At 37.6% G+C, this 24,526-nt stretch overlaps 1 protein-coding gene across 1 annotated transcript in view; it reads left to right on the top strand.

Annotated features, from left to right (window-relative positions):
* LOC105501846 (olfactory receptor 5L1-like) overlaps positions 1–19,283 on the top strand; it is a 39,807-nt gene extending 20,524 nt beyond the window's left edge. The window contains exons 2-4 of the mRNA XM_011927945.1: positions 253–436; positions 18,451–18,655; positions 19,196–19,283. Of these exons, the coding sequence (XP_011783335.1) occupies positions 253–436; positions 18,451–18,655; positions 19,196–19,283 (477 nt within the window). The remainder of the gene's footprint in view (positions 1–252; positions 437–18,450; positions 18,656–19,195) is intronic.
* The last annotated feature ends 5,243 nt before the right edge of the window (positions 19,284–24,526 follow it).

Raw genomic sequence — 24,526 nt, 5'->3', positions numbered from 1 at the left:
TAAAAAGTAAGACTCACAATGGTGTGCAGGTTTACTCCCTTTTTTTATAAGGAAAGATGCATATATGTACATATGTTTGTATGCACAATAGACTGGCTTTTTTATACCCTTTTGTACTCTGAAGCTTTCTGTATGAATTGCATGTACTACTTTTTCAATAAAAAACCTAATCTATAAAAGATACCTATTTGGGGTCTTTTTTTAAAGCTTGCTGAACTCATCTCTCATTTCTTCTCTTGTTCTTATCTCAAGATCTATTTCCCAGTTATCACTGTTGTGACAGTGGGGCCCCGCAGGGAGCTGATGATAACTGGTGACTTGCTCCCTTTCATAACACATCTCAGCAATCAGCAATTCAATTTCCTTGTACCAGAAAGGCCCTCAGTTGATTTTCGCATCCAAGAATGTAACTTCCTCCAACCCGAAGATCTTAAGGGTAAGAATATATCCCTCCAACAGTGAAGTTTAGGACATTTTGCACTTCTTCGATGGTAGCAAACTCCCACACCCACAGTTCTTGGGTTCTTTTCTGACTCTCCAGCAGATGCCGCTCTCCTCAGTGCCTTTCTCCATGTTCTTACCCCTTTCAAGAATGCCCTCCCTTGCCTAGTTGGTGCTTCAAATTTTACCAATCTTTTAAGACCCAGGTCAAGTCTCACTTTTCTTCCAAGTTGACTTTCATGACTACTTCAACCTTATTCAGAACACTGTTTTTTTCTTTCTCTGACTTTCTGTCTTACTTTCATAAAAAGATATTAGACATTCCAAATAATACCTTTATTACAACATTTTTCTAACATATAACTAACACAACACAGGAATTAAATATATGATGTTATACAAATAACACTGGTTTTAGAGTCAAAAAGAACAGAGTGCAAATTTTTTTCCAACTCTTACAGACCTTTGGGCAAATTGATTACATCTTCTGCATCTCAATTTCTACATGTTGAAATTGTGGATAACCATATCTACCATATAGGGCTATTATTGATATGTAAAGTGACTTGCACCATACCTGGTATATTACAGATGACCAACTGTTAACCTAGGAGCACCCCCTTCTCTGATTCAACCCCTTTACTATTATTGAGAAAAGAACAACAAAAACTTGTAGTTAATAAAGCCCAGAATGAAATTTAGCGTGCATATTGCAGATTTTTTTTTGCTCACTTTTTTATGGCTTTCTTATTCCTTCTCCTTTTCTTATCTCAAAATCTATTCATGCTTTGCCTCTACCAGTTATCATCTGTGTGACTTTGGGTTAATCAATGAAATTTTTAGAGCCTCAGTTTTCCATCCTAAAATTGGTTTGATAATGTTGTCCTTATAACAGGTGTTGGGAAGTTTAAATGGGATTATGTATGTGAATGTGTAAAGTAGTAAAGTGCCATAACAATTTGAAGTGTTCTTATTAAATGTTCATGTAGAGTGAGATTTTAAAGTGAACAAAAGCCTTTGGAGTCCCAATGATTTATTTTGCAGCTCAGATTGATGTGTCATTTTTAGTTGGTTCACAAGCCATACTTCCAGCTGTCATCCATCAACACTTTGGCCACAGCCTGTTCTTGGCTGCCTGTCTGTATAGAATTAGTTATTCTTCTTAGCACAGCCTAGTTTTCTCCAGACAAAATCCCTTCTTCCCAAGGACAGATATCTCACCGAGTATTCAACTGACAGACCTCTTCTTTTGAATCTGCCTTGTTCTTTCTTGCCCATTTTTTTGTCTTAGAAATGCTAAAACATTTTTAAAAAATTAATCAACTTAGTCCAGAAATATGTATTGGGCACCTACTGTTTGCAGTTTTGTTGGCTAAGTTTTGGGGATACAGAGGTAAGTAAGGTACCTTCCCAGCCCTCAAAGACTTCACGGTTGAGTAGGGGAGAGATGCATAAACAGATATTTATGATTCATTTTGTGTGATAAGCATAATAATAAAAATGTTTACAAGCTAAAGAAACAGTAAGTTCAGGAAAATTTCCTGAAGGATGTGTTATTCAAATTTTAAAGGATGTATAATATTTTGATACGCACATAAGGAAGATAAGGATATTCCATACAGAAGATACAAGATATGAAAATACAAAGTAGTGAAGCAGCACTGGATATAGCAAGATTATGAAGAGTTATGGAAGGAGTGTTAGGAGATGAAGTCCAGACCAGTTTATGGAAGTCACTAGCTTTGCTAAGGGGTGTGGATAGAGGGAATGACGAAAGAGTAAGTTTCAAAAAAGAGAGAGGCATAATCAGTCCACGGCAGTGGTTGTCAACCCTCACTATGCATCAGAATTACCTGGGGATCCTTAGAAATATGATGTTCAGGGCCTACCCATGAGACTCTTACATTACCAATCTGTGTTAAAGCAAAATTTTGGCTTTTTAAAATTGTTCTATGGCATTCTTAAGGTGTATCCAGGGATAAAAAAAAATGAGGCGCCGTGGCTCACACCTGTAATCCCAGCACTTTGGGAGGCCGAGGTGGGTGCAGCACCTGAGGTCAGGAATTCGAGACCAGCCTGGCCAACATGGTGAAACCCCGTCTCTACTAAAAATACAAAATTAGCCTGGCGTGGTGGTGTGCGCCTGGACTCCCAGCTACTTGGGATGCTGAGGTGGAAGGATTGCTGAACTCAGTAGGCGGAGGTTGTAGTAAGCCAAGAATACACCACTGCACTCCAGCCTGGGCAACAGAGTAAGACTCCATCTCAAATTAAAAAAAAAAAAGGAAAAGAAAAAGAAAATGAGTGTAGAGTTTTCAACAGATAATTTTGATGATACTATGAATGATGCGTTGAAGTTCCAGAAAGGGCAAGGCTAGAGGTAAGCAGACAAAAAGGTGGTGACATGTTAAAAAAATCAATTGTTACCTTCCCCGAACACATCATTAGCTTCATAAAGACCGGGATTATATTTCATAATTTTTCAGTGTTGGGCTTATAACTCTAGTAGGTACTCAATAAAAACTTTCTACTAGATTGATAACCAATAAGCATTAACCACTTACCACTGGTGTATTTTTTTGTTCTGTTTCCCTTGCTCCACTCACTTGGATATTGCTAAGTGTGATTTCATGTCTCCTTCCTAGAATCCATTGATGTATGCAAGAGCCATATATTTTTAAAGGTCACACCTCCAGTAAATAGGAATATATACAGATAGATAGATACAGATATAAACATAGATATAGATATAGATGTAGAGATAGAGGTGAGGGGAGAGAAAGCAAGAAAGCAACTTGGTAAAATGTTTATAAAGAGTGACTCTAGGTAGAAGGTATATGGGCATTATTGCACTTCTCCATAGGTTTGAAAATTTTCAACATAAAATGTTGATAATGCCACTGAACTATATAGTTTAAAATGGTAAATTTTAAGTTATATGTATTTTCACACAATAAAAAAAGTTTGGAAATACAGATTATATGGATGAGGACAAGGACAGATGAGCAAATGGGCTGATGACCCAAAGCTGGGTATGAAAAGAGAGGAACACATGGATGGGATTGGAAAAGGTGGATAATAGAATCATAATTCTAAAGAATATGAGCATACTGGTATTGATGAGCGGAAATGAACAATTTCTTAGTCTTGCTTAAAGGCTTAGAACATGAACTGCACATATAGAGGTTGGTTTGTTATGCCAGCAATCGGTGTGAAAATGCCCTGGGGTTTTTCACTTACTCTGAGCCTGGTGTAAGGCAAGGGCGTGACACAGTTGCTAAATAAAGCTATACAAGTTGAGCTATCAGCAATAGACTCTCAATGTCCAAAACAATAGAGAGTTGAGTCTAACAGTTTGTTACGCAGATCAAGCCATACCTGGAACATCGCATTCACTGAAAGAGGAAAACTTACTGACAAGTGAGTCAACAAGATGGGAAAAGTTTAAGAAGTCATCCAATTTTAGACATGGGAGAGAATGTTGTGTCTAATTACTTGTCTGCATGAGAAGGATTGCTCAGAAAGGGGGAAGCAGGTGCGTAGGTAAATAATCTGTGTCTGTTACCCAGAAAACAAGAAGTTGAGTTAAAGGGTGAATAATTCATAGGGTTCTCAAGAACTAGACCCAAAGGGTTAACAGTGCAAAATTCCCAAAAGCCTGGTCAGCAGCTGTGAGGCAGGCCCACTGCAGCTGCTGCTCAGAGCTTGGCCCCACAGCCCTCTTCTCACTGCTTTTGCCACTGTCTGCCAAAGTCAGGGTAGGACCCTGAGGAGCTTGAGAAGACAAGACAGAAAAGGAACATGAAAATTCCCTTCAAAATCTATAGGGCTAGGTTGCAATTATTGCTAGGCTCAGTTTACAGATGAGGAAACTAAGGCTTAGAACTGGACAAAAGTCACATTGCTAAGGAATGGCAGAAATGAAATTGAAACTCTATACATAAATCTATTATGTGTCAATAAAAATATGTAAGAAGATAAAACTATGAATCCAGGTCATCATTCCTTTATGAGTTTATGTAATATTTATTGAGATCTACTTATGGCAAGCACCAGAGCTACAAAGATGAATAATACACAGTCCTTGCCCTCAAGATGCTTATAAATACCTTGAAACAATGCAGTCAGGGTTAAAATAGGGGTCTTCACATTATGTTACAGGCTTATGTGGTAAAGAACTGTATTTTAACTGGAGCTGAAGTATAGGACACATGGAGAGAATGATGGGAAGTACATCTGGAAAATTGATTTGGGCCCAGAGTTTGTTGGCCTGACAGTGCTATGCCAAATTGGGTGGACTTTGCACTGTATACAGTGGAGAATTATAAACATTTCTAAAGCAGAAGAATGGCATGGTCAAATCTTCTTAACAAGATAACTCTAGAAGCAGGTGGAGGATAAACTGAGGGGAGCTGGGAAGAAAGATCATTAAAGTGGGGATTGTAGTAGCTCATATGAGAGAAAATGAAGGCCAGAAGTAAGGCAATAACAGTAGAGATATGCAAGCATGGGGATAAACAAACGCGAGAACTTTCTGGAAGGCTGAGTAAGTAAGACTTTGTGACTGATTAGACATGTGGGTTAAACATAAGGAAGTCAATTATAATGTCAGATTGGTAAAACATTTGACAGTTAATGAAAGTGGAGATCCAGAAGGAAGACCAGGATGAAGGAGGTAGATGCTATTTGGCTTGGGATACACTGATCTTGAGATGATTCTATAATATCCAAGAGAGAATGTCCAGCACAGCTAGAAACGGTACTGAAGTTGAAAAGGAACATTTCGTAAAAGTAAGAGTTTTGAAATGATCAGCTCTTGGTTGAAACTAAAAGAGAATACTGAGTCTGTTTTAGGAAGCATGGAGAAGAGAGAAGAGACGAGGGGAGAAAAGAAGACTGGAGAAAAACAAAGGTGAGAAAAGGGGATTGGAAGGGAAAATCAGGGAAGGGAAGGGAAGGCAGTCATGGACAACATGCACAGACTGCGTTATGACACGTAGTAGATATACAACAAATGCAATTATAAATTAAATTAATGTACAAATGAGTGAATAAAAGAACCCCAACAATTGAAGATTGAGTAGAAGAGGAGCCAGAAAAAGACTGAGAAAGGGTAATGAAAGAAGTAGAACCTCCTACAGGAAATGGAGTTGTGCATGCCAAAGGAGAATAAAATTTTGAGACTAGGACTGGATGAAGAGAAGAATAAAAAGGCAATGAACAATTGCCTTAAGAGGCTTGGGAACTAGTTAAGGGCCTGAATTCAGTCATTCATGATAGCAGCATACATGATTAACATGATACAATTAACATAATCATTAATAAACTCCAAAAACAACAAAGAAAGGAGAGAATGGATACTGAGACAGCATCGATCAGGGAAGCTTCCTCTGAAGGAGAGCATTCTGACTGTAACTTACAGGAGGAGAAGCTTGAACTGCTGAGAGGAAAGAAAAGGAAAACACAGATGAGTGAATTGGTATGCATAAAAGAATAGAGGCTGGAATTGACTCAGAGTAAGATGTTGGAACTTCCTTAGTACTTGGATTAGGAAAACCTCACATACAACTGGGCAGATCCATTGTGGCACCATCATTGGCCCAATGTCCCAGTCTGATCAACAGAAAATTATAATATGGGTTAGAATCCTGGTCTTCTCTTCTCACATCAGGCTCTGCTCCCCAACATTTACCCCAGGGATAGGTACACAGAGTCAGGATGGTGGAGTTTCTTACCCCTCAGACCTTAATCATTGCACTCCCTCAGCCAGAGCAAATACAATTCTTACTGTTTGAAATCCCCACTGTAGGTTTCTAAATATGGGCAGTAAGTATCAAGGCTGGAAATAATTTGGAAAGGGTTGTGGAAGGAGAGCCTTGAATGTCACGCTGTGAAATTGGTACTTGATCCTGTAAGAGTGGGGAGACGTTGAATTCTGTTGATAAGGAAATGGCACAGTGAGAACTCTGACTTAGAACTGGGAAACTTTGGTTTTTAGGGTCCTTAAATTTTGGGTTTGGATTATTACATGAAAGCCACAGCAAGATTGGGCTCCAGATCTGACCCCTTTCCTGCTATCTATGTCAGGACAGAAGTTACAGCAAAGAAGAAAGGCAAGAGTGCGGATGCAGTATATCTGGTCTCTTTACAGCCTCCTGGGCTCTGCAGTCCTCTCCTAGTTTCACTCAATTTCACTGTCCTCTCCCATAATTTTATGGCCAGCCCTTCCCAGAAGGAATTAAAAATAAACCATAATGTAAATAAATGTGGAGTTCAAAACATTCTTATGCCATAAGAGATCACTGAGGTTGAACAGAGACATTAGAATTAGGATTGACAATCATAAATTGAGACCCTCACCAATCTAAAGACAAGGTACTGCTCCTGAGTATCTCTCAAATTAGATTTCTGCCTGGATCTCTGAGTCTGTGACTTGGGAGTTCTCTCCCAAATGCCTTTTGGAAATCATGGGAGAGAAATCCAAGTGTAGCAGAAAAGTGCCTTCAAGGGATGACTGATTCCTCTCAGCATTATCTTTAGCTTAACCCCCTCTCTTCAGGCTGTTAATCCTCCTGTATACTATCACTATGATGGGAAATTTGGGCATGGTCATTCTCATTGGGATCAGTCTCAATTTTTCTGTCCGTCTCGCCTAGATTTCTGCTATTCACTTTTTCCATGCTCAGAGTCCTAGTAAAATGTTTTTAAAGTACAGTGCTACCCTTCTCTTTCTGGAGTCTTGAAGCACAGATTAACTTCTTCAGCATCTTGTGTATCACAGAGTTCTTTCCCTTGGCCATAATGGCCTATGACGATGATGTTGCCACTTATGACCCTTTATTCCACCCTTTCACCAGTTTAAGAGACTTGATTGGCATTTGTTTGAGAAAAACTGTATCTTAGAGCCTTCACCTCAGCATTCCCCCCAGCTCTTCTGTTCCACCTCTCCTTCTTCAACTCCCACTTGTGCTCACTTTGGTGACATTACTTTCCGGGTCAAGTTGTCCTTTTCTGAAATACGACTCCCAACTTTATACTCCTTGATTTCTCTAACTCCAATGTGAATTTGGTAAGCCTGTGCTGTGCAACCATCTGCTGCCACTCCATCATCTTAAGATCATTGTCTTCCCATAACTAATCAAAAGGTCTGAAAAACAAAGTATTGATAAGATTTTTTTTCAGAATTCCACTCATTGCTCTTTATTTTCTGTTCAGATGAAAATATTCATGAAACCATCTGAGATATCACTGACTCAGATAGTTCATCAAAAGTAAACTTTGTGCACATATTCCCTTAACGCAGATTCTTTATGCATTTTATAAGCATTAAATTTAATACACTACTAGCAATGGAAAACTTACTTGATAATAAGACGTATGTTCAAATCTTGGTTATTAAAATGTCAATATGCAAATTGGGCTTACTTTATTGTTTTTGCTGAATCTCAGAAATCTCTGCATGACTTGCGTAGGTACAAACTTGTACCATTTTCTTCAGTGACATAACTGATTTTTTATATATCATGATACCATGAAACAAAGTCCATCGTACAGGAAACTGAGGCTCACAGAGGTTAAATCTCAAGGTCACACAAATGGTATGATGGTGGAGCTACAGTACTGCTGGGATCCTATGTATATTTCCAGAGCATGTGCCTTTTCCACTATATATTAGTGACCTGAGATCAGGGAGATTCCCATTAAATGAGAATTAGCTTGGTGGTATATCATCCTATGGTGCCTTAAAAGAACTTGAAATTTAAAGTGGCTTGATTGACCATTTAACTTGCTTCTGACAGAGATTATGAGAGACTTAAACCTTACATGTAGCAACAAAGTCAGCATGGAATTTGTAGCCTGGAATGTAATGCTTATGCTAGCTGGAGTGAAATAAAAATCCTACCTCTCTCCAGTTGTAATGGCAGTCAGTGAGAAAATGTGATTTTATATACGACAGGCTATTTTCTTTACACCCAACTTGTTATGAATGCACTTTATCTATAAGCCCTGTATGACTGGCACCTGATTTTCTATTGCAATTACTTACACATTTCCTTGTTGTATAATAAATCTTAAGCGTACTGGTCCCCATTGCTGTGTTAGTGCACTTCATAGCTCAGAAGGCACTCAATAAATGTCCAATGACTGCCTCCCTGAATAATGTTTCTCTATTTCCCAAGCCCTTCCATTCCACCACTAGAAGTCCTCATCCACAACATGGCAGTAGAATCACCTTGACTTTCCTTGAATTAGTCAAATACCTTTATTTTGTTATCTGTATACTTTTTACATTTATGTGCATTTGTCTGAGACTTTAAGCGCCTCCAAGGCATAAACGTTTTTTTGCTGAGTATTTTCCAACGTATGGTTGTACCACAGTCTGTTTAACTGCTCACTCTTTGAAGGACATTTAGATTGTTTCCAGTTTTTCACTGTTATGAACAAAGCTGCTATTAACAATTATGTCCAGGTTATTCTCAATATATGTTTTTATTGCTCTAGGAAAAATGACTGAGAATTCAATGACTTGGTCATATGGTTAATTGCATGTTTAACATAACAAGGAACTACCAATCTATTTTGCAGAGTGACTGTACCATTTTGTATTCCCAGCAGCAATGTACGAGAATTCCAGTTGCTCCACATCCTCACCAGCACTTGTACTCCAGTATTTTTAAGACATTCTAATAGTTGCATAATGTTACCTTATCTTGGTTTTAATTTGCATTCAGCTAATGGCTAATGATGTTGAACATCTTTTCCTGCATGTATTTGCCATCTGTGTACCCTCTTCAGTGAAATGTCTGTTCGTGCCTTTTGCCCATTCTCTAATTTGATGTTTTTACTGTTGAGTTTTCATAGTTATCTATATACTCTAAATAAAAATCCTTTGTTGGATATATGAATGGCAAATTTTTTTTCTCAGTCTTTAGTTTGCCTTTTTATTTTCATGACAATGCCCTTGAGAAAGAAAAAGGTTTTAATTTTAATAAAGAATTGTTTATCCACTTTTTTGGTTTTAAGTATTGTGCTTTTGATTTTCTTTCTAAGAATTTTTCATCTAAACGCAGGTTTAATGAGTTTTCACCTACGTTGTCCAAAAGTTTTAAAGATTTAGCTTTGATATTTATATATATGCGCCATTTTCAATTAATCTTTGTGTAAGTGTGAAGTTAAAGTCAAGGTTCCTTTTTGAGTTTTTGCTTATGAATGACTACTTGTTCTATTTGTTGAAAAGACTACTCTTTCCCCAGTGAATTGCTTTCACACCTTTTTCAAAGATTAAATGCCCATATTTGTGTGGGTCTATTTCTGAAGTCTCCATTCTTTTTCATTGATGTGTTTATTTCTGTCAGTGCACATTGTATTCATTACTGTACCTTTATAGTAAGTCTTAAAAATGAGTAGTACGAGTCCTTCAACTTTGTTCTTTTTTTTCAAAATTGTTTTAGCTATTTTATTTTTCTTGTCCTTTCATATAAATTTTATAATTTAGAGTTTTAGAAATTCCTGTTGTCTACAGCAACGATAGCAACAAAAAACCTGCTGGGACTTTTATTACTATTGCATTAAATCTATAGATCACTTTAGGGATAATTGATACCTTTATTACGTTGAATCCTCCAATCCATACTCACGGTATATCTCACCATTTATTTAGGTCATCAGCATTATATAGTTTTCAGCATACAGATCTTGCACAAATTATGTTACATTAATACTTAACTATATCATTGTTAGAGCCATTTTAAAAGGTAATACATATATATTTTTATACTTTTGATTCTCAATTGTTCATTGCTTGTATTTAGAAATACAATTAAACTTTGTGTTGACCTTGCATTCTACGAGACTGCAAACTCATTTACTAGTTTTAGGAAGTCTTCTTTTTACATTCCCTGAAATTTTCTACATAGATAACCATGCTGTTTGCAAATAGAGACAGTTTCTTCCTTTTCTATCAATATGTCCTTCCTTCCCTCTTCCTTCCTTCCTTTCTTCCCTTCCCTCTTTTTTCTTTTATTCTGTTCTATTAATTTAACTTTATTATAAGAAAATAACAGCTTTATTGAGGTATAACTGATATACAAAGAACAGCACATATTTAATGTGCATAATTTGATGAATGTAGACATATGCAAACACCAATGTTACCATCACCACAATCAAGATATTAGACATATCCAGCACTTCCCAAAGTTTCTTTGTGTCCCTTTGTTTTTGCTTTTGTTGTTATGATAAGAACACTCAACATGAGATCTACCCTCCTAACAAATTTTGAGGTGCACAGTATTGTATTGTTAACCATAGGCACTATGTTGTACAGCAAATCTCTAGAACTTTCTCATTTTATATAAATAAAATTTTATACCCATTAAACAATTCCCCATTTTTCTCTCCTCCCAGCCCCTGGCAACTACTATTGTATTCTCTGCTTCTATCAGTTTGACTATTTTCGATACCTCATATAAGTGAAATCATGTATATTTGTCCTTTTGTGACTGGCTTATCTCGCTAAATATGCCACTTAACTTATTGGTATATTTCATTATGCCAAAATACTCCAGGTTCATCCGTGTTGTCACAAATGGCAGGATTTCCTTCTTTTTTAAGGCCGAGTGATATCCCATTGCAGAGATATGCTACTATATTTCATTATCTACTGATCTGTCAATGGACACTAGGGTTTTATCCATATCTTGGCTATTGTGAATAGTGCTGCAATGAACATGACAGGGCAGATCTCTTGGACATATTGATTTCATTTCCTTTGGATTTGCACCCAGATGTGGGATTGCTAGATCATATAGTAGTTATGTTTTTAATTCTTTGAAAAACCTCCATACTGTTTTTTATAGTGGCTGCACCATTTTGCATCCACAGCAGCAGTGTACAAGGGTTTCAGTTTCACCACATCTTTGCCAACGCTTGTTATCTTATGTTTCTTGATATGGTATATTTTCTTTTTTACCCATTCCAAATATTTTCTAATTCCCTTTGAGATTTCTTCTTTGATTCATGGATTGTTTAAGAGGATGTTGTTTAATTTCCAAGTGATTAAAAATTTTTTTTGCCATCTTTTTCTTATTGCTTTTTAGCTTAAATCAATTATGGTCAGACACTATATGTAATTTCAGTTATTTTCAAGTGTGTTATGGTTTGGTGTATGATCTCAGATATAGCCTATTTTGGTAAATTTATCCCTCTATTGTTGGATGGAGTGCTCTACAAATATTAATTAGTTCCACTTAGCTGATGATGTTGTTCAGTCAAATACACTTTATTATATTATGATCTTAACAGAAAATGTTGTTTACTGAGTACTTTCTATGTTACCAGTGTGGTACCAGATAATTACATGCATTATTTGTAATACTTATTTAAATGCTACAAGGTAAATATCTCGTTTTACAGATTAGAAAACTGCCACTCAGAGGTGTTGAGTACCATGCCTAAGATAGGACAAAAATAAAACTTTGAAACCAATATTTGATCTAAGTTCTGTTGAACTCTGAATATTATGTTCTTTTCATTATGCCACCCACTTTTGGCTTGGTATATATACTAGTTGGCGTGTTGTTTGGGGAATGTTCTTCATCTTATTCATAAGCGTATATTTTGTCTTGCCACTTAGATTGTAAGCTCTCTGAGGTTAAAAAAAGCTGTCTTTTTTTTTTCCTTTTACATAGCGCCTGTTAAGTCTTCAATGTACAGTAAGGACATGATAGTTGCTGACTGAAAAACTGACTCAAAAGCCTTTCCAAAAGCCTCAGCAGGAGCAGGATAATGGTGATGGTAGACACTGTCCTTGAAGGGGCAACATGTTGAACTCCAGATCCAGATTATCTATTATTGTTTCTCAATAAAGGTGCTATTGGCATGTGGGGTGAGATGATTCTTATTATAAGAATTGCTCAAGACAGTTCTGAGCACTATGGAACATTTAGCATCCCTGGACAGCTGTGGTTTAATAATAGTTTTTCTGATCAGTTTGGCAATCAAAAAAAATTTCCACACAATTCCAAACATCCTTTATAAGGGAAATATCACCTCAGCCAAGAACAACTAACAGCGCCTGGTACATATACATTTGATGAAAGTTTGTTATATAAAAGAAACAGAAAGTACCGCTCAATGAAGGTACCACATATCTTTGAAAATTATGATAGAGCATGTATCTCTCCTAATCTCTTTGTGGGGAAGGGATGAAGATGGTGCCTACAGTCACTCCTGAAATACCTTTTACTTCATAAGATTCCATGAGTTTGTCCTATGTCGCAGGTCACCATTTCAATCCATTTCAGTGATGGCCAAGATTCTATAGATAAGGAGGCACTTGTGAGAATGCAAAGACAACAGTCGCTAACCGTTGTGAAAAGACCACTCCCTGACTGTTTTATTGAGTAAAAGCTACAAATTCTTGCTCAGACCCTGTGAGGAATTAGGCAACTAGGGCTAAATATGCTCCTTCTGAACAGGAAACAGGAAAAGGAACTCATTACCCCAAACTCTAAATTCAGTTTTCAATTTGGTAATTTATTAGAGTCACCTGGGAAACTTTTTACAAATATGGATGCCCATGCCCCACACCAGACAGCAGAATCTGAAAACAGAACCTGAGTACAGTATGTTCTTAAGCTCTTAGGCGAGTTTAATGTACACCCGGTGTTGAGAATCATTCATTTTGAAGAAAAGTGCTGAGTAGGTTGGCAAATACATTTTCTTAAAAGATGATTTCAGTGTGCTATGGCAGAAATAACATATGTTGTACAGTCAGAAGGACTTCGATAATCATTCCTGACTTAGTTACATACCACCTATTTGATCCTGGGAAAATTATTTACTTTATCTGGTTCACTTTCTTCATCTGTAAAATAGAAATAAAATTGTACCTATCTCATAGGGTTGTTGTAAGAATAACATGAAATTTTGTGATTAAATTTAGTACAATTCCTTCTACTGACTGGTTCAATAAATCTTTTAAAAATATGTAACATGAAATTGTAACCTCCAAGCTACACAAAACACATTCAGGAGCTAGGGAAGAGTAGGAGAAAATTTAATTTGGGATGGCAAATGGCCAGATGACATCATAACTAAGAGAGGACATTCATTTCAAGGAGGACAGTAAAACCTTCCATGTTCCAGGATCCATGAAGATGAATTTTCTGGCCTCATTCAATGCATACTGGTGAAAGGACATCCCTAGGATCTGTCCCCAGTATAGGTAACTCCTCCTTCAAGCCATCAGCACAGCAATACAAAATAGGGGGAAATGCATTTGGGTATCATCAAGCCTATTCCTCATGTCCTCTCAAAATGCATGGCACAGATGGAGAAACAAATTAACGTCAGAAAGGTCACCCACTTAGACATTGCTAGAACGGAAATGGTTTCAACTATGCATAAATCCACAGGCTTCACAATTTGGAGGACGAATTTACTCCACTACCCCCACCAAATAGTTATGGGGGTGCAGTGCTCAGCAGAAAACACCTACGAGAAAAAAGCAGGGACTGCACTGATGCCATAGTTTGAATCTTTATAAATTAGGCACTTTATGGCACTATCAGAATTTTGCTTCTAGCCACTGAGAGACCTTTGGAGTTTGAAAAATTGATAGTGCACAGTCCTGAGTGCCCAGAAGGTATTAATTCTACGTTATTCAAATGTCTACAGGCAGCGACAATGGATAAAGACATCCCCATTAATATATCACAATGTGGGAAAGAGATACGGGCCTCTAGATGAAAACATTTGGGCACCAATTTGGTCTGCTGACACATTACCTCATTCATCCCTGAGCATTAATGAGTTAGCCTTTAAGTTGTTATCCCATAACCTCCATTTCAGCAAAGGCTGCAGATGCAATGAACAAAATGGCTCATTTTATCCTATGTGTTGGTGATGTCTCAAGATAATTAAATTTGGGGACAGAGTTCTTCAATACATAAAGTCAGCCCATCATGCCACAGCAGAAGCCCATAAACTGGTTCAAATATCACCTAATGTACTACATTTAACTTGAGAAAAAGAATAATTTCTCTACTTAAAATGGCTACAAAATTCTGCATAGCCAAGCAATAGAATTAAATGAATTGGTCCACAAGAGAGATGTTTATAAAGTCCACTTTTTAAGCAATTTTCTTGCCTTAAAATCAATAGCTCGAGCCCTTAAAATGCATAATAACTTGCTATTTTCTACAAAAGCTGCTAATGACCTAGCACTAAAGGAGAGTGAAGCTGCTTTTGCTTTTCAAATGAAAGACTTTGTGTGTATGTGTTGTGTGTGTGTGTGTGTGTGTGTACTCATGCACATGTGTTTGCATGCAGGTGTCTACTGGGGAGTGGAAACGGAGTGTATATAAGAGATACAAATTAATTTACTTTTGATTTTGTATCCCTGGCTCCTAGAATAATAACAAGTTCATGAGAGATGCTTAATAAACATTTATTGAGTGGACAAAATAAAACAAATGCATAGAAATAAGTCTTGGCACAACTCAAATCTGATTTGAGAGAAAACAAAAATGGTACAAGGCAACTGGCAGCCACACACACCCGAAGTACAAGAATATTTATTAAAACACTGAGTGGCACTGAGGAACTTTACTGACCTCATAAAAACTAATTAAATAATTCTTTGATGCTTAAAAGTAATTTATAGTTTATAAAGAGTTGCATAAACAAGGTGATATGAGAGGTCATGAAATGAAATATATTCTTAGGAGATCTTTACTGGCCATTTTGCACATAAATCCTCGAATTCCAATGTTTGGGAAGAGAGCTGGTATTTTAATTGTGGCTGAGACTTTTTAATATGACTAAGAAGGCATTTTAGAAAAAAAGTTTATATCACAATATATCTCATACTCAATTTTATTCTTCCAGCTGTTCCTAAAACATCTCAGTGGTGACTACAGGTCCCCACACTCTCAGTATGAGTCAGTGAAAACACCCCATTGGGGATGGCTCTGCTTAATGCTCCAGCCATGTTGGACGTCACAGCTGCTCAGCCCCTGGGCTTACTTTTCTGGGCATCCCAGTAGACCAGTCAAGAAGGCAGAAACTTTGCTATGTTAATGATTCTGCCAGTTACAGGGAAATGGCCAAGCCCAGAGAGGGAAATGGGAAGGATTATACATTGGAGCTTAGTTCCAGAGGCTTTACTGTTGTGGCACATGGACTTTTCTGTGCCTGCCAAGGGAACATCTGGGAAAAGCCCAACTACTGAAGCTGGCCTGAAGCATTTTGGATGAGTACAGAAACAAGGAAGTGGCTAGTGAATACTCATAACTTCCAGAGACAATCAAAGAAGGAAGGTGGGTGATAAAGGAAAGGAATGCTTGCAGACAAGAGTTTGAATGTCACACATATTCAATCATCCCTAGTCAACTTTTACTTTGGCCACACTTCCAATTTGGAAGAGTGGCCCCGTGTAGAATTTAGGAGACCTGAGCTCTATCCCTGACTTTGTCACTAAGTATTTGTGTGTACTCTGGATCTTTTTGTGGCTAGTTCCTCACCATTCAGATTTCAGCTTTTAATGTCACCTCCTCAGAGAGTCTTTCCCTGCCACTCTATCTAATGCTACTCCTCGAAACTCTGAGCTCTCTCTAGTCCGTTAGCTTGTTTTACTTTCTTTGCAATTTTATTGAGATATAAAAGCATTTATTTGTTTGTTGTCTATCTCTTCCTTTAGATTGCAAAGTCCAAGAGAATAAAGACTTCATCAGTCTTGTTTACTCCTTTACTCCTAGTGCCTATTGCACTGCCTGACACACACCAGAGACCCAATGAATATCTGTTGAATGAGTGAATGTATGTATGCCCACAGACAACACATTTAACTTTCTGTAGCTTAGATTGATCATCTGTAAAATTAATAGAAACCACTTGGTTATTTCCAAGATTAGCATGATAAAAAGAAAGGACAAATTTGTAAATCTCTTGAAAAAAAACCTTCATAATCCTTAAGTGTGTGACACTAGGTTTTTCATAGAAAAACCAACATGGTAAAACAATAGTATTCGAATATTGCAGATGTCTGCTTGAATGTCAGTTCTGCCATGCACTCAGCTATGAGCCCTTGAGTAAGGCACTGGAATTTTCTAAGTCTCAGTTGCCTGGTTTGAAAGATGGTAGTGATAATAGTAATTACTTCTTAAGGTTGTTAGGATGATTAAATAAAATGATTTATGACAATTGCCCAATATAATGTGTGACACCTATTAGGTACTTTATTAATGGTAGCAATTTCTACATTCAGGATAAAATATAAGTTTTTAACAACCAGTATTATTATACTCTGTGGAAATTTCACTTTCCAAAGGCAGCCATAAAGGTCACTGTAATAGAACGCCAACCAAAAACAGGCAATCACAGACTCAGAGGGGCAGGGGCACCCAATTCTGGAAATTCTGGGTAGACTTTCCAGAGGCAAATATCTAATTTTATCTTCCACAGTCTGACCAGGAGACCAGAAAAAGATGGAGGCCAGTGTTATGAAATCCAAAGTGGGCTGGCAGGTACCAGGGAAGCAGCCAGGAAGGAGAGAGCTCAAGAGCAGTAATTTAACAGTTGTCATCGAAAGTTTTCTAAAGGTGATTAGGTTCTCACTAATACCCTCTGAGTATCTGCTGACTATATTTATAGTTTACAAAGCATTTTTCTGGAGACTTTCACTGGATCTTTGCAGCAAACCTGTGAGATTAGAGGGCAAGTGTTATTCTTATTTTACAGATGAAGTTCCTATGACTCAGATAGAATTTACTAAGCACTATAGAGCTCAAATAGTATATATCAGAACTCAAACTTAGGTGTTCTGACTCTAAATCCAATGATATAAAACCTTTTTGCAATGCTATAGTGTGTCCTTCACTATCCCACCTCCTAACAGAAAAAAAAACATTAAAATAAAGTACAGTCAGACATTGGCGTTCTCCTTGATGAAGAGAAAAAGTAGACATGACCTTAAGCAGAATTCATGATTGCTATTTCTTAGGAAACCATGTGTGAAACAGCCCCCTGTGTTCTGGTGAGAACAAAGGTTCCATATTTCTAAAAGAAGAGAAGTCGGAGGCTGTGATCCCTAGTGGGAAGAACACTGTAGACAGGGCACCTGAGTTGCAATTCTGGCACTCCACAAATCCACCTGGGCAACTATGGGCAATTTTTTTCCAGATACTTTGCTAAGTGCTTTACACAAATTATCTCATTTCATCTTCACAGTAAATTAATGAAATAGGAAATACTTGGTACTCTCATCTTACAGATGAGGAAACTGAAACTCACACAGGTTGTCATTTGCTCAAGGTGACACAGCTAGTAAGTTAGAAATGAATTCTAACCCACATATGGCTGACCTTAGAGCTTGTCCTTTTACTTCTGTACTATAGTGTTTGATATTGCCCCTCAACCTACCCCCTGCTCCCTGCCAACCAATATGAAATAAGATGATGAAAAGACTAAGAAGTTTCTAGGGTCTTTCCTGTGTGTAATATCTGTGTCCATGACTTTATGTTCAGGCTGGGCATTAGCTGAGGACAGGTTCAATGTTGGGAAGAAGGAGAGTGTGGAAATAAAAAGATAATTAGAACTCATTGAGTAATCTCCTCTTCTTCTCATGCAATGCTAGACATTTTACATATACCCACCACCACCTTCAATCCTCACAACCAGTCTTACAAAATAGGTGTTTTATCCCTGTTTACAGAGAAGACTCAGAGAGGTTAAGATAGCAGCCCTAGGTTGCAGATAGTAAGTGGCAAAGGTGAGATTCTGATCCATTCTTCTGACTCCAAAGTTCATCCTCATGCTTTTAAACCTTGTAGCCAATAGGCTGGAGGGTGGCAAGAGAAGAGTGAGCCAGATACAGCATTTGCCATAGTAAACACATATCACATGTCATGGCCTGGAAAGCAAGGCCCAGTCCCCATAGGTCCCTTTTTAAAGATTTGAGCTCTATGTGTCTCACCATTGTGATACATTGTGAATTCTTCCTCATAGACTTGACTGATGATCCTCAGTTTCATCCCACCTTCTCTGCCCTCTTCCTCCCCATCTGTGTAGTCATGGTGATGGGAAACCTGGGCCTTCTTGCCTTCATTGTGGTCAGTCCCCAATTCCTCATCCCCATATATTTCTTCCTCAGCAACCAGTCCTCTGTTGACTTCTGTTATTCTTCAGTAACAGTCCCAAAAATATCAATGGGGTTCTTTTCTGATTGCCAAGTCATCTTCTTCTCTGGTTGCATGGCCCAGTTAAGCTGCTTTTAAAATCTTTGCTGACACTGAGTTCTTCCTCTTGGCCTCCATGGTCTATTACCACTAAGAGGCCATCTGCAATCCTCTGCTCTACCATATCACCATGTCCCCAAAGCTCTGCTTGCAGCTGGTGGCCACCGGCTATGAACATGGTGCTCCTCAGTTGCACAATCTTTCATGTGATATTCTGCAAGTCTGTGCCATGATTCTTTACTTCTCTGATTTCCTCCCCCACTGAGGCTTTAAAAACTCTCCTGCTCTGACATGCAAGGCCTTCAACTTCTTACCTTTGCCTCTAGTAGCTTTAATGTATCAGTGTCCCTGACAATCATCCTTGTCTCCATTTAATTATGAGAATCCCCTCAGTTTGAGGCAAACACCTGTGCTTCCCACCTGACAGCAGCGAGCCTGCGCTATGGAACCACAGTGTTCCTTCACCTGCACCTATCCTCTAAGTCTCACCAGACAGAGATATGATGATCTCCATTTTACACAGTGGCTATTTCCATGCTCAACGCCATGGTCCAAAGTCTGAGGAACAAGGATGTGAAGAAAACATTTGGGACTTCCTCATGAAGGTTTACAATTCCTCTCCTTCTCCATGCCCAGGTCCCCATGCTGTCCAAAACAGCGAAGGAGGGGAAGGGAAGGGAAAGAGATGGAGGTGATGTATTTTGGTAGCCAAATGTGTCTCAGACATTATTCTAGGAATTTAAAACAGGTCATGCATCGAATTTTCTTCACAACTCTAGAAGTCAGGAGTTATTATCTTCACATTAGAGATGGGGAAACTGAGACTTGAAAGATTTGATGATTTGCCCAAGGTCGCACAACTTCTCTGCAGTAGAATTTGGATTTCAATTCAGGACTATTTGACTCTGTAACTCCCTTTATATTACATATCCTTGTTTCAGTATAAGGCAAGATACCACCCACTCTCCATACTCTTAGAGTCCATGATTTCCACATTTTTCCCTCTGAGAAATTTGCCTATAGTATGTTTCGTGTATCTGTATCCCCGACAATCATCCTGGTCTCTTTTTAATCATGAGGATTAACAGTCCAGACTCTCAAATTATAATAAATTCAGCCTTCTAAGACCCACTCCCTTTCCCATAGTTGGTTCCTACATGTGGCTTTAGATCATGCCCTATCAGGCTACAAAATAAATTGAACACCTATTGTATACAAAACCCTACACCAGATGCGAAGTTGAAGAGGGATTAGGAAGAAGGAAGTTGTGGTTACCACCTTTTGTCAACTTCCAACCCATTTAGGGAAGAGTGAAGATCCCATCCATAAAAAAGCTGAACTATGACCTTTTATTTAATTTAACGTGGGTTTAATGCTTTTTATGTGCTAAATGCTAAATCAGTTATCTCATTTAATCCTCCCAGGAACTCTGCGAGGTAGTTGCTATTATTGCTTCCATCTTTGCCAATGAGAATGCTATAGTTAGGAAGGGTTAAGTAGCTCACTCAAGGTCACACAGCTAGTGAATGGTGAATACAGGATTTGAATCCAGATCTGTTTGTCTAAAGAGCTCATGTTCTTTCCACTCTGGTGTATCCCCTCCTGGATTACTGAAGTGCCAACCAACAAGCACCTCCTGGATTTAAACTGTGAGGCTGGGACTCATGAGAAGGGAAGTAGGATGGATTGGGCTCATAAGACAGTGCCTATGAAGAGGTAGGTGGCTTGAATAAAATCTAGAAAAGGTGGGGAGGGATCATCTTGGAGATGAGTAATGAAGAGAAAAAGGGGAAATAGAGATCATAGGCTGAGATAGAAGGATTTAGATGCATAGAGGCCTGGTTTGTCTAGAGCAGGGCGGAAGGCATATTTAGAAGTAAAAGATACTGGCCGGGCGCGGTGGCTCAAGCCTGTAATCCCAGCACTTTGGGAGGCCGAGACGGGTGGATCACGAGGTCAGGAGATCGAGACCATCCTGGCTAACACGGTGAAACCCCGTCTCTACTAAAAATAGAAAAAACTAGCCGGGCGAGGTGGCGGGCGCCTGTAGTCCCAGCTACTCGGGAGGCTGAGGCACGAGAATGGCGTAAACCCGGGAGGCGGAGCTTGCAGTGAGCTGAGATCTGGCCACTGCACTCCAGCCTGGGCGACAGAGCGAGACTCCGTCTCAAAAAAAAAAAAAAAAAAAAAAAAAAAAAAAAAAGAAGTAAAAGATACTGAGGAAATGAAGAGATGGTTGCCTAGGGCTGATATCTACAGTAACTTTCTTTATAGACCTCACTATTTACCACCATTTGTGAAAAAGATCTTAATTGGTCCCTAGTTTCCCTAATTTGACCCAAGATGGCTTTGACTGTATGACTGCTTAGAGTAACATGTTTTGCAGACCAAGACCCATAACTTTACTCCATTCTCTGTCTACAGTCCAGACTTTTCAGATTGAGCAGATGACCAGCAAATTTGAGCCTTTGGTCACAGGGGCCATCAGGAAATTACTTCCTGACTCAAAACTTATCCCAGGGTACGTTTGGGCAGAATCTAAGCAAGTGTGTCTAAGTGAAGTAGCTTCAAGTCTAAAGGCAGCCAGACTTAGGTGGGTAGGGTACATCTAGCTCCACTACTGGAGGATCTTGTTTCCTGCTGCTGTCTTCCTTGTTAGGAATTCCCCTGTCCAAGAGGAGGCTTTTCTCTATTTTATCACTTGCCTGGACTATGCAGTAGCCCCCTAACTAGTCTCACTGCCTCCAGACTTGTCACTTATTTATTTATCCTCCACACTGCTGCCTTATGAACATTGTAAACACTCTTTTCTTAGAACTTTAGGACCATGCAATCATTCTATACTCCTATCATGCTTTATTCTATTTTACTTTTCTTAAATCCTTATTTTGCCTCCTTTACTAGATTTTATGCCTTGAGTGAAGGATCAATGTGTCTCAGACCTGTGTAACCACCTTAGTTGCCTGGAAACAAGTTGGCATTCAATATATGCTGTTCATAATAAGAATGATGACTTTGCAAGTACTGTGAATATGTACTTGAAGCTACTTCACTATCATATTAATAACATTTTAATTAAACTTTGATAAGATATAAATTAATGAAAATATAAACAATAATTTTTAATCTAAAAAACCTCCATAAATTTGGACAAAATCTCTTCTAAATAAAATAAAGAAAAGGTAATGGAAATTATAAACAAGTATTACTTAATGACATATACTGCATTGTAGGGTGCAACTGTCATATTTATAAGAAAATATGATCCATGAAATATGAAACAACATAACTGAATATTTATATGCTAAACATTCAACTCAAGAAGTTAGAATAGTAACCAGGAAGCCAACCAGAAGAGAGTTAAAGAAAGGAAATAAATACCAACACAGAAGTTAATAAAACAGGAAACAATAACAAAAATAAAAATGCTTTATCAGGTGGAAGCATAATTTTTTTCTTTTTCTTAAATTTATTTTATTTTTTTAAAGTTTACGTTCAGAGGGTACATGTGCAACCCTTCCCCTCCTTCCTCCCTCCCAACTTTTGGAATCCCCAGTGTCTCTTGTTCCCATCTTTATGTTTGTGTCTACCCAATGTTTAGCTCCCACTTATAAGTGAGGACACGCAGAATTTAATTTTCCCTTTTTGTGTTAATTATCTTAGGATAATAGCCTCTAGCTGCATCCATGTTGCTGCAAGGGACATGATTTCATTCTTTTTTAATGACCACATAATATTCCATGGTGTATAGGTACCACATTTTCTTTATTCCATCCATCAGTGCTGGGCACCTAGGTTGATTCCATGTCTTTATTTTGTGAATACTACTGTGATAAATGTGAATGCAGGTGTATTTTGGGTAGAATAATTTATTTTCCTTTGGGAATATACCCAGTAGTTGGATTACTGTGTTGAATGGTAATTCTATTTTTGGTTCTTTGAGAAATCTCCAGACTGCTTTCTACAGGGGCCGAACTAATTTACATTCCTATAAGAATTCCCTTTTCTCTGCAACCTCACCAAAATCTGTAATTTTTGACGTTTTAATAATAACCATACCGACTGGTGTGAGAACAGAAAAAAAGGAAAAGGTGCCCAGCCCTTTTTATGAGGCTAGCGAAATTTTGATACCAAAATCAGATAAACTTGTTAGAAACATGAAAAATTATATACCAATATCATTCTTCATAAAAAGTCTTAAAAAGTCCTAATTAAAATATTAGTGACTTGAACTCAGCAAACCTACAAAAAAAATACAGTATGATCAAATGAGCTTGATTCTAGGAATTAAAGGACAGTCTAACATTAGAAAATTTATTACAAGTCACTACTTAAGCTAATTAACGAGAAAGCAATGCATACTAACCTCAATAGACATAGAAAAAATGAATAAATAAAATTCAGCACTTCTGTTTTGTAAAAAAGTGTAAACAAATCAAAAATAGAGGGAAGTATTTAATCTGACAAAGGATATATATGAAATACTTGCAATAAATATTATAATAAATGTAGAAACTTTAAAAGTATTCTCATTAGAGTCATAAGATGGGATATCTACTCTCAAAACTAGTATGTAACATTGTATCCATGAGATCATTGTCAATTCATTAAGACAAGGAACAGAAATAGATTTAAGCACTGGAAAGGAAGAGAGTGTCATTATTCATGAATAATTTGGTTGACTACAAAGAAAGTTAAAAAGAGTTTTCAGAAAAACTATTTTAACTGTTAAGAAAGTCCATCAATATTGATGCATGGAAGATACATTTTAAAAATCAATAATATTCTTAAATAGTAGAAAAGCAATTAGAAAACATTACTTCTTAGAAAGTTACTATTCACTAGCTAAAAATAAAATAAATAGCCTATAATATCAAGTGTTGTTCAGGATAAGGAAAAACTGCAAGAATTTGCATACTCTGCTGTGGGAATGCAAAGTGGTGCAGTCATTTTGTAAAAGTGATTGACAATTTCGCATAAAGTTAAACATACGCTTACTATATAACCCAACAATCCCACTCTCAGAAATTTACCTAAGAGATATGAAAGCATGTCCACTCACAGACTTGGTATGTGAATGGTTATAATAACTTTATTCATTATAGCCAAAATCTGCAAACAACTATGAACTAGTGAATGGATCAACAAGCTTGGGTACATCCATACAATAGAATACTACTCAGCAATACAAAAAGAAACTGCTGATACAAACAAAAAGATAGACAGATCTCAAAAACATTGTGCTGCACCAAAGACAACAGGCACAAAGGATTATATGCCATATAGCTTAATTTATGTGAAATTCTAGAAAAGGGCAAACTATTTTGACAGGAAACATAAAAGTGATTGCCAAGGACTCAGTGGGAAATGAGACTAACTTCAAGGAGAATGGGGGAACTTTCTGGAGTGGTGGAAATGTTCTGCATCTTGATCGTAATGACTACTACACAGTTGTATACCTTTGCCAAAACTCATAAAATCAATTGTTTGTAAAGTATACCTCAATAAAGCTAATTAAAATAAAATTCCCATTCACAATAACAGACAGCACTATTAAGTACATAAGTCTAACAAACGATGCCCATAGTATTTATGGAAAATATTGTATGCGTTACTGAAGGACATTAAAGAAGACCTTAATTAAGGGAGATATATACTATTTTCTTTTCTTTTCTCTTCCTTCCTTCTTTCCTTCCTTCCTTCCTTCCCTTCCTTCCCTTCTTTCCCTTTCTTCTTCCTTTCCTTACCTTCCTTCTTCCTTTCCTTTCTTTCCCTTTCCCTTTCCTTCCTTCCTTCCTTCCTTCCTTCCTTCCTTCCTTCCTTCCTTCCTTCCTTCCTTCCTTCCT

The sequence above is a fragment of the Colobus angolensis genome, unplaced genomic scaffold (genome assembly GCF_000951035.1).
Source record: "Colobus angolensis palliatus isolate OR3802 unplaced genomic scaffold, Cang.pa_1.0 Scaffold751, whole genome shotgun sequence".
Lineage (NCBI taxonomy): Eukaryota > Metazoa > Chordata > Mammalia > Primates > Cercopithecidae > Colobus > Colobus angolensis.
This window is presented reverse-complemented; position numbering and strand designations above follow the sequence as displayed.